The sequence below is a fragment of the Falco punctatus genome (assembly GCF_963210335.1).
Source record: "Falco punctatus genome assembly, chromosome: 17".
NCBI classification, from domain to species: Eukaryota; Metazoa; Chordata; class Aves; order Falconiformes; family Falconidae; genus Falco; species Falco punctatus.
Window position 1 is genome coordinate 5,727,688 of NC_137597.1, and position 10,691 is coordinate 5,738,378.

Sequence of the window (10,691 nt, forward strand, 5' to 3'; positions counted from 1 at the left end):
ACAGAACACGCACAACTTACTCCACATCCAGGGAAGGGTTTTGGGTCTTTAAATTCCCTAGAAACCCCCAAACTGCTCGTGTTGTTCAGTGGAGGAGCTGCTTTTGCCATGGAAAAATAAAAAGTTTTCCACAGTCCATTAAAATGGCAGCTTCTGCCACAGCAAGGCACTTTGCCTTGCACTGGAATCTCTAAAGAGACTCATTCCGCCCTTTTATTAAAAACAGTACTTTAAACCATCTTCTTTACACATCGAGTTATTTGAGAAGACTGCTTTGACAATACAAATATGGCCAGCTTCTTACCTAATTATAGGAGTAATTTGAGTTCATTTAATGCCCTGCTTGAGCTTAATTTGTCTCCTTTGGAATGACTGCCGTTTTTCTGATCAATTCAGATGTGCCCTGTCCTTCATGCCAGTCAATACTCATGAAAATCAAGCTCATCAGGAAAGAAAGAGGGGCATTCAGAGCAACTGCCTGCCTGCATCACCAGCCTCAAAATACACTCTGTGAATTAATGAGCCTTAAGGAGGAAGGTGTATTAACAAGCAACCACATCAAGGAATTCTTTTCTTTCTCCTCTTAGCTAGATATATTGGATTAAAAGCCACTGACTGACTCACAGATGCAAAAGTTTTGCATGCTTGTAGGTCAGTAAAACTACAGTAATTGAGACAGCGAGATGTTTCAGTAAAAAGGATCTAATTTGTTTTGCTGGCAACGCAGGGCAGTTCATGCTGTATGCTTTACACATGCCCTGTTACAGACAGCAAGACTTTCTAGTTTGAACTTGTCAACCCATTTGTTAGGACTGTTGAGACAGGAAAACAACAACAACTACTACTACACAAGCAATGTCAAACTTTTATTTCAAACTTTTGCAATACTGCAGTAGTTACTGATATGGAGAAAACCTCCCCGCAGTTTCTTCAATCTTTACATAAACACAGTAATACTGCAGCTTTACAGTAATCAGAACCCTGTGTCTTAAAGACTGCTGTGTGACTGCAAGCGTTTAAAAAAAAAAAAAAAAAAAAGCTGTTTTGATATTGTTGACTGGTTTCTGAACTATAGTCTGCCCTCATGCTTTCAAAATCTATTGCAGTAAAAATTTCCAGCTATGTGGACCCATAGTGCACTGTCATCAATATATAACATACACCGTTAAACTTCATATGGTTTTGAGTCCCACGACCACAAATTAAAAGTTATAGGAATGAGAAACAACATGTGGAAGACAGGGAAATAAGTACAGTTGGCCCGGAGTCACACAAAGAGTACAAAGTCAAAGTAGGCACTGCAGAAGGGAAAACTTGGTGCCTTCGTTTTCAAAACAGATCATTCCTGACAAAGACACCAGTGAACCACAGTTCATCCGAATAAAGACAAGGCTTTTCTGATTCATATTTGAAAGACTCAAGTTTTTATCGGTCTGCATGAATGACACTTAACTTTGCTTAATATGTGTCTTGGAAACTGCTTCGCTCAAGTTGGCGTTTCCCTTTCAGTTGTTTTAAAAATGAGAATTATTTCAGCTAGTGCAAGCTGGGCACAATCAATTTTACAGGCAACCATTCTTTCCGCACTGCCTATCCCAGCAATGAGCATGTTTAGATGGGGCTTTTGAATCAGTTTGTTTTACAGGGCCAAATCAAGGTTCGTTTCTTTTGGTTTTGTTTCGCTTTTTTAAGCACCTTATGCGCCACAAGAGCAAGGTCTGAAAAAACAAACACATCTGCACAGTAAAATCGTTTTCCTGTCTGGTTGGGTTTTTATACCGATCTCAAGCAACGATCGTTTCTGTTGTCTATTAAGATGTTAGCAAGCAGTAAGCAGTGTGGAAAAATAAAAACCCCAACAGCCACCAAGGCATACATCGGTACCGGAAACCACTGGGCAAAACAGAAATTATTTATATTAGAAGAAAACCTTCTAAAAAGATCTTCCTTTGGCTTCTTGCTTGTTTCTGAGAGGCACTTACAAAAAAAAGGTCCAGATTAAAAGGTCCAGACACCAAAGAGGCACTGCTACACATCAAACCGACGTGCAAAAGGTACGAAGATGCTTTCCTGCAAGATGCATGGCCTATTGCCTGGGCCATTGGAACAGGAATTAGAAATTTTCCTTTCAGGGCCACGTTTTTACTGACTTGAGTAGTCAGCTGGTCCTGGGCAGAGCTTTCCACTGGGTGCCTGCTTCTCCATCTGTTAGGACAGCTCTTAACACTTGACCTCGTTGCTGAAACACTTTGAGTCGCATATACAGAAATCGATGAATAACACATGAATCTTAATGGGTTTGTGACAGATCCTTTAAAAAATTAGGCCCTTCCCCCCATGTTCCCTAAAGAACTAAAGATACCTTTTTCTTTTTTTAATACAATGTTTAGGAAGTAGAATTCAGTAAGACAGTTCAATTTTGTTGCTAACCAGTTCTACGCGTTCCACATGTTTCTACAGTGAATCCAGCAGTGCAGAAAAGGTATATTTAAGTGCCTATAAACCCAAATTTGGCAGTGTTTGCACAGCAGAATCCTTGCCCGGACATTTTAGCTTTTAATTAAAACACTGGAACACAACACTAGTTATAAATTTCTCAGCCCTTACTGTTTACTCATCGATCCTTTTAAACTCCAGAAAATGAGAACTCAGAACTTTTCGTGCTTAGTGAAGGCAATCTGCTCCTGTTCTTACCACCCTCTCCCTCCATCGATTATAGAAAGTAAGAAAAGACAGACCGAAGCAATACTTTGCCAAAGAAAAGTAATCCTAATTCAGCAGGAATCCGGACAAACCGATTTATAGCCCTGTTTTCAAATTAAACTAGTTGGGAAAGGAAAACCGTTATTGAAGACCATTTGTCCAAATCCTGACTTAAAACATAAGCAAGACAATTCTAGAACATCGCATGGTGATGTAAAAGGCCTACAACGCTACGTAACTCCAGCCCCACAGACTGAGTTCGTTAAACTCTCCCCAGATAACCATCTAGTGCGCTTCTACCAATGTTGTGTTGTTGGCAAGACCTCCACGGTGAGTACCTGGGGACGTGCTAGGGAAAGCAGGCATCAAAAGGCAAGCGGGGAGCGGTTCTTTTCGTTTCCTTTTGTCCTGCAAAGTCTTCTCCCTTGCTTCCCCCCACACCGCTGAAGCCAGCGGGTGAGCTTTCAGAGCACTGCCTGCCCTGCACCAGCCCCGCTCCCAAATCCGCTCCTCGCTACACAACAGTTGTGGGAAGGCAATTCATCCGCAATTGCAAAGCTGTAGGATACAGGGTGTTCTAAAAGTGAAAAGGACTGTTGTTCTGTCACACAAAGGAGTTTACAACCTATTCCTCATTCAGCTCTCCGTGCCCTAATAAAGCGGCACCAGAACAGAATACACAGGATTGTGCTAGGCAGAGGGCGAGGGAGAAGGAGCGGACAGAAGGCAACTGGGCAATTCTTGAAAAAATCCGAGGTCTCTGCTGTGTTAAGCACCACAGTCAGCACACACAAAAATAAAGGCTGTGCTACACCGTTGCTCATATTCACGCTGATAATTTTACAGAGCTGGGACACCATGCTCATCCATATCTGGCTTCACATCGTGAGGACAGTTAGTGGCAAAGATGAGATGTGTTGGTCTCTCCAGGACACGTAAGCAGAGGCATGTAGTTCCAGAGTATGAAGTACGAGTTTGCTGTAATCCCACGCCGGGAATCCGCAGGCTCAGGGAGACCACTGGAACCCCGTGTGCAGCAAATGAAGGTCACTGTAACATGTGGGACTGGTGCCCCTATGTATGGTGGGTGCAGGTGGTGGGGAATAAAAGGTGCAACAATATTAAAAATGTACCTTCGACATCCTTCGCCCTGCCTGAGACAGGCCGTCACATGTCAGAAGACGAAGTGCTCAAAATTTGTTAAAAATATTAATTAATCCAAGCCATGTGCTTGAACATGGACCACGCTACATCACTAGCAGCAGAGCCCCCAGCTGCTGCTACACCAGGATAAAGAAGAATCTTCTCACTCCTCTCTTCTTTCCTCTCCTCACTCCAAGCCATTGTAGCAATGCTCTACTGAGAACAAATATGCACTAAACAGAAGACAGTTCATGATCGTTAAAAAAAAAAAAAACAAACCACAAAAAAAAACCCAACCGAAAACCAGTGACAGCCAGTTTAGGAAAAAATGATGATAATAACAAAAGGCCATTGCTGCTAAGCCCAAGGCAGATGGTGTAGTCAGTGCATCTAACAGCAAGCCCAGCCTGGCGGGGTTGTCTCTTTGATATTAATATAATCCCCACTCCCGGCAGCAGAGGAACTTCCATCACCAGTGGACGAGGACATCATCTTTTCAATCAGCACTCTAGAAGACAAACAGATGTGAGTTTGTTTGGGTTGGGTTTTTTTTTTTTTTTTGAAACCAGCATTGGGCACACCGTTTTTCAGCAGCGCAAAAAAAGAAACAGCGATTCATTCTAGGACACAAACCTGCAGAACTGTAACGACTGAACGATGAGGTTAAGGAACCTCGTAGCACTGGCAGCAGCATTACTGCTGTCACCTGGCAGCACCAGAAGACTCTGCAGTGACTGGATAACTAACACCTACTGCAACCACCTCACCAGTATAGGACTGGGACACCTCAACAGCCTTCCAAGTGCCACCTGCCCAACCTCGCCATCAGTGAATACCTAATCTAATATCTTTCAGAAAAGGCCAAATTCTCCATCAAAGGACTGGTGTGTCACAAAAGAATTTCTAAATCTTTGCACAAGAACTCCCGTCCTCCTGGTAGAGGCCAATACCTGAAAGAACATCCCCGGTATTGCTGAAAGAATTTCTGTTTCCAAAAGCACATCAGAGCTTAACCAGAGAGAGAGAAACTTCTTACCTTGCGGAATTCAGTTTCCCTTTGGGAGATTTACTTGTGTATTATTGCTGCTATTTGTTACTTACTGACAGCATTTCCCCTCACCTCAAAACGGCTGTGTCTGAAAGAGGGAATTAACTCCCAGATGTATCACCACCGTGCCTACCTCATGGACTCATTGATATTCTTGTTCTCCTTGACAGATGTCTCCACCCAACCAGAAAAGCCATTTTCTTTGCTGAACCGATCCACTTCTTCTCTTGTCACTGCCCACGGGGAAAGGTCACACTGTAAGGCAAGAATCAGTCATTTTAAGTTTAGCCTTTTAATTTTTAAGCCGGGAGGAGAATTCTCTGCCTCAGCCCTGTACTGCCGGTGTGGAGGCAGGCAGGCACGAAGGCAGCGGGCAGGCTCAGCCGTTCGCATCTCCCAGATCGCAGGCTGATAGAGAGTTCTTGGGGCAAGGTTCTTAATGGGATGTTGCAAGCAGCAATATATTTATCTCATCTGAGATAGTGACACACCTCAGTCAAGCATGCATGGAATGGAGGTTCAGCCAGCACAGGACAAGAAAGCATCGCCACTCATCCAAAATTCACCCGGCCTCTCAGCAGCACAGAAATGTGTTACCTGTGTGGTGTCAGGGAGGCAGCCAGGCTGACGCCAACGGGGCGTACGAGGAGGCAGTGAGAAACCTGTCCCCTAACAGCTTGTCTTAGCGTGACTGCATCGTCCCTGGAAGGGTTCAAGGCCAGGTTGGACGGGGCTCTGAGCAACCCGGGCTGGTGGAAGGTGTCCCTGGGGGCTGGAACTAGATGGTCTGTAAGGTGCCTTCCAACCCAAACTATTCTAAGATTCTATGCAGTGTGTACAGTCACACAGATTTCCCTAATGCAGAGGCAAATACTTTAAAACAGCTATCGAGGGAGAGCATTGTTTGTGGAGAAGTGGAGAAGAAAAGCCACCCTCCTGCCCACCCATCATGTTTTTGGGTGATCTCCAGTTTTAGGCTCTCTCCAACCAGGCAAGTCTCAAACTGAATCTGGAAAGGGCTGCCGAGCCAACGTTGGCACGTGAAGAACACAGAGGTAGTTTTTAAATGAAAAAAAATAATACATCATTAAAAGACACCAACTAATCTACACAGTGAAACTTGAAACTGCATCCAAATGAAAACCAGACATCCCTCTGGCAGCTCTGAACAGAAACTTGACCTGCAGCATCATACATGAGCTTCCCAGGCTACCGCAGATTAAAGACCGAAAAAGAAAAAGAAAGAAGGTACAGAGCTCGAGCTCTGACAGCACGGCACAAGGCACTGCGTCCCAGGACAGAGATGCTGTTGACATCTCCCTAGTGCCATCCCCACATTAAGTCCTACCAGCGTCCTACTTATGGCGGAGAATCCTTGCTAAAGGAAGAAAATTCAAGGAGAGTTAAGGAAAGGATTAGAAAGACGACAGGTATGGGGCAGCTCTAGGCAAGGCTTAGTGCTAAAGGCAGCTCCTTGCATTTTGCAGTCCCGTGCACACGCAGGCACACACGCAAACACCCAGAGCGCGCCCAGAGCTGCTCACTTTGTTAGCCAGCAGCAGGCAAGGCACGGGGTTCCCATCCGGCAGCATGAGCTTGCTGTCCAAATCCTGCTTCCACTTCTGGCTGTTGCTGAACGTGCTGATGTTGGTGACATCAAACATGATAACGCAGGCTGATGCCTCCCTATAGTACAGCCGGGTCATGGACGTGAAGCGCTCCTGCCCTTCAAGATCAAAAGGAAAAAAACGCCCCCCCCCAGAGTTAACACTTTAGATTTGTTCGTGCAAATAACAGGTTTATCACAGTACATCGTTCCCCCAACTGACGCTAACAATCTCCACTTAAATAACAAGGAAACGTGGGCACTGAGATGTGTCCTGCCTGGTGCACCTCAGCAACACAGCGCCAGAACTGGGACAAACTGGGCAGCTCTTAATCCTGACCCAGACACGCCGACGTCCCAGAAATACTTGCATTACTGCCAGCGTAACAATTTAAATGTTAGTGTCCCCGATCACAGGTTCACCTCGCCCCGAGCAGAATCCTGCCACCACAAGCCATCCCTGCACCAGCAGGATTGTGCCCCCGGCACTGACACGTGCTGCGGGCACAGCGTTACAGACCGAGCTCTCCAGAGAGAAAAATCCGATACTAAACAAGGCATCACACCCCACACACGCTGTTACGGCTGCTTACACCTTACACCCCGCCTGTACTACTAAAACTGCAGCCAGAGAGTAACTCTGCTGTGCTGCTGCACGGTTTGATTGCGTTTGTGTGGATGGGGACACAGCACAGAGCATTCACATCACATCACACGGTTCAGCGGCACGGTGACAACCAGCATTTCTGACACCTGGGAGATTCCGCTGTGGGCTCCCATGCAGCCCCGTAGCTGGTCAACAGGCTTTTCGCTCTGAAGCCGTCGAGAACTGAGCACTTGGAGTAACCTCAAGCCATCCGACTCTGCACACCTCCGAGGTGGCAGGGACTGTCGGTGCCTGCATCCCCTTCTGCCCAGGGTACGACAGCAGCACCGTGACCAGCGTGGCCCCTCTGCTTTCCAAAACCTAAACGCCTTTTCGGGGCTGAAACTGAAATCAGTTTCTTGCTGCAATCCTCTTGCTTCAAACTTCTCCTTCCTGTTTTCTTTTTAAGGATTCCAGATGCATGTGTCAGAGCAGCGAAACCAGAGGAAACCACAACCCTGTTTTCCTGACTCCTCTAATCCAAAGGTGCCATTGTGGAGACGCTACTGCACCGACCTGTCCTCGGGAGCCTTGGGAACCGCATTTCTCTGCACTTCTTCAGGGAGCAGGTGCTCCTTGCTCCACTTCATCGCATATAACACCTGCCCCACTCCCGAGCCAGACCCATCGCCTCGGGGGCACCCTACAGTCTCCTCTTGCCATGACCGCTCCCCAGGGATCCTCTGGCTCTGCTCACACAGGTCACTGGGCAGCCAGATCGCAATCCTGATCCTGGCAGCCAGGGCAGCGCGAGGTCAGTGGAGCTGCTCCACACAAGGATCAGGCATTCCTGCCTATCATGCCAGAAATCAGGATTTTAACACAAAACTCGGGGCTAGAAGTTATATCTCCAGCTACAAATGAGCCTGTTTCCCTGTTCATTCTACTCTGGCTTTGAAATCAAAAAGAAAGGCTCAATCGGATTTATCATCTCTGTTGCTGCATTCTTTGCAGATGGGCTTTTGATGAAATATTTAAATTACTACCGCAAACTAGAGACAGCACTGTGAACCAGAGCAGTCCTGTCCCTTGAATCGACAGGCCTTAAGGATTTATTTTTGTAGCAGACTCCTACTGAAAAAGATAGAGGGAGAAAAAGATGGGCCAAGCCACTGAGAGCTTTAAATTCTGCTCCTGAGCAGCTTCAGGGTTCACGTGAACATACCTGCGATGTCCCAGAGCTGAAGTCGCACTGTCTCAGATTCCGACCACTGGACCACCTTCAGAGCAAAATCCACTAGAGAATCCCCCCAAAACAAACAAAACCGAATTAGAGGCATTCTGCAATACAGGGCTTGTTTCTCCACACCCTCTCACAATTTCCCAGCACAGGCCAACCCAGCAACCGCCCTCACAGCCACAGCAATTTGTACTGGGCCAGCACCAGCACCAGCACCAGCACCCACACCGGCACCAGCACAGACCAGCCACAGAGCAGGAGGGTCTGCAGGTGCTGACCCCTCTCCTCCATCACAGAAAACTGCACGGTAAGTGTTAAATCCAGAGGGCTCCACACCCTGCGGGAGGATGACCACAGGCACACCAAATGCCTTCAGATAAGCAGAAGGCAGGCGGTTATCAGCATCCCATCCCTCCCCCGGGATGCTACGCTGGGCTTGTCCCTTCCTGAATTTCAGATCAGAGTGTTAAATAGCAAGGAAGGGAGCAGCGCTCCCCACTGCCTTGTGGAGGAGCCCAGCGGATCTGCTGTCGAAGCCCTCACAAGGGCGGCAGAGATGCTGCCCTGCAATCCTTTGGGAAGCAGGAGAGCAAGGTGGAGTTCTTCCAGCGAACACAGCGCTGGGTGGGCTCCACTCCCCCAGATCATGGGGCTTTTCAGCATCCTGGTCCTCCAGCGTCTGTAACCATCCCAAGCACAACTCTGGGCCCAGCCTCTGGAGCTGTAACGCCGGCACTAGACACTAACCAAGGGCGGAGGAAGCCGAAACTGCAATGCTCAGGAGTAAGAATTCCTCCTGCACATAACCCTGAACAACCACAGGCAAACAAAAGGACACCGGAGACCTTATTGCTTGGAGAGCTTTAAGAAAATCTTCCCTTGCCCGACCCTGCGTGCCAGTAAAATGCTGGATTTGGTGCTGTTGCCTGTCTTTGCTCTGCGCTGCCCAAACTGTTCAGCCGCTGGTACGTGGGGCTCCGAGTCTGCTCCACAGCCGCCGCCTGCGCCCACCTACACCCCAGCTGTGACCGGTGCAGGGAGCCCAGCGGGAAACGCTGCCTTTTTCTCAAATTGCCATGCATCAGGTTTTCACTGCAGGGGGAAAACTCTCCAGCTACGCAGCCAGCCGTGCTCAACAGGGCTGGAACTTACGGAAGCCAGGAGCAAATTAGAAAAAAAAAAAAAAATAAAAAGCAAACCACCTGCAGCTCTTACTGCTGGGAATGCCGGCTCCGCCCCAGAGGGATGCAGCTCTCCAGTGTTTTCAACTCCTAATCCATCCCCTCCCGACTCATGAACAAGATTTAAACAGCCGTGCTCAGCCCCCACAGTTTTGGAGATTTTCTGGGTAAAGCCCTGGCACCTCCCGCTCCCTGCAGGTTATTCATTTCCACCGATGTTAAACAAAGACCCCGCTCCCCCTCGCCCCCAGCATCCCCGCTCTGAGGCTGCGCCCCCCGCCCCGCACAGCACCGCCGGTACCCAGCGCTGCTTCACGCCGTTAAATCGGGCTCAGACCGACGCTGCTGCTGTGCTGGCCGGGCAGAGGGGGGGCTGCCGCCCCGGCCCTCCCGGTTAAAGCTCCCGGGGGTGGCTGTTCCCGGGGGATGGGGACGGGGCACCCCGAGCCTGCCGTGCAGAGGGAGCCGGGGCTCGCCGGGCTGCCAGCAGCGCAGGACCTGCAGCCCCGAGCTGCTACAGGAGTTGCAAAACACAGCGGCTACCGACGGGCCGTTGTTCCTGCTGCAGATTCTCGCTTCCACGTTTGCGGGGAGGGAGAGGAGCGAGCGTCCCCATCACAGCCGGAGCGGCGGAGCTCGGCAGGCACCAGCGCCGCTCACACCGGCACAACGGGGGCCGCGGTGCCCCTTCGCGGGGGAGACTCCGCGCATCCCCGCCCCGCAAACCGCCCCACAAACCGGCCCGCAGCGCTGCTGGCGCGGCCGCCCCCGGCGCGGCTCCCCGGAGGGCCCCCCCGCCCCGCTCACCCCCCACCGTGGACTTGTAGTGCCGGTTGAAGCTGTCGTTGGCGTAGCGCTGCACCAGCGACGTCTTCCCCACCGTGGCGTCCCCCACCACCAGCACCTTGAACATGCGATCGCGCTGCCCCATCCCGGCCCCGGCCCCGGCCCCGCCGCGGTCATGTGAGGGTCAGGTGGGGGCAGCGGCGGAACCGCCGCCTCTAGCGGGGCTGCCGGGACATGTAGTCCGCACCGCCGGGCCCGGCCCCGCACCCTGCCCCTGCCTGGCCCCGCACCCTGCCCCTGCCTGCACCCCGCACCCTGCCCCATGCACCCCCAGACCCTGCCCCTGCCTGCACCCCGCACCCTGCCCCATGCACCCCCAGACCCTGCCCCTGCCTGCA

General features: G+C 49.9%; 1 protein-coding gene across 1 annotated transcript; it reads right to left on the minus strand.

The window, feature by feature from the left end:
- Positions 1-842: 842 nt before the first annotated feature.
- Positions 843-10,472, minus strand: RAB29 (RAB29, member RAS oncogene family). The gene is made up of 5 exons (XM_080367666.1): positions 10,315-10,472; positions 8,312-8,383; positions 6,439-6,620; positions 5,028-5,149; positions 843-4,354 (listed from the first exon to the last, which is right to left on the minus strand). Exons 1-5 carry the CDS (start codon positions 10,436-10,438, stop codon positions 4,237-4,239), a joined length of 618 nt encoding a protein of 205 aa, XP_080223792.1. The 5' UTR covers positions 10,439-10,472; the 3' UTR covers positions 843-4,236.
- Positions 10,473-10,691: the final 219 nt, after the last annotated feature.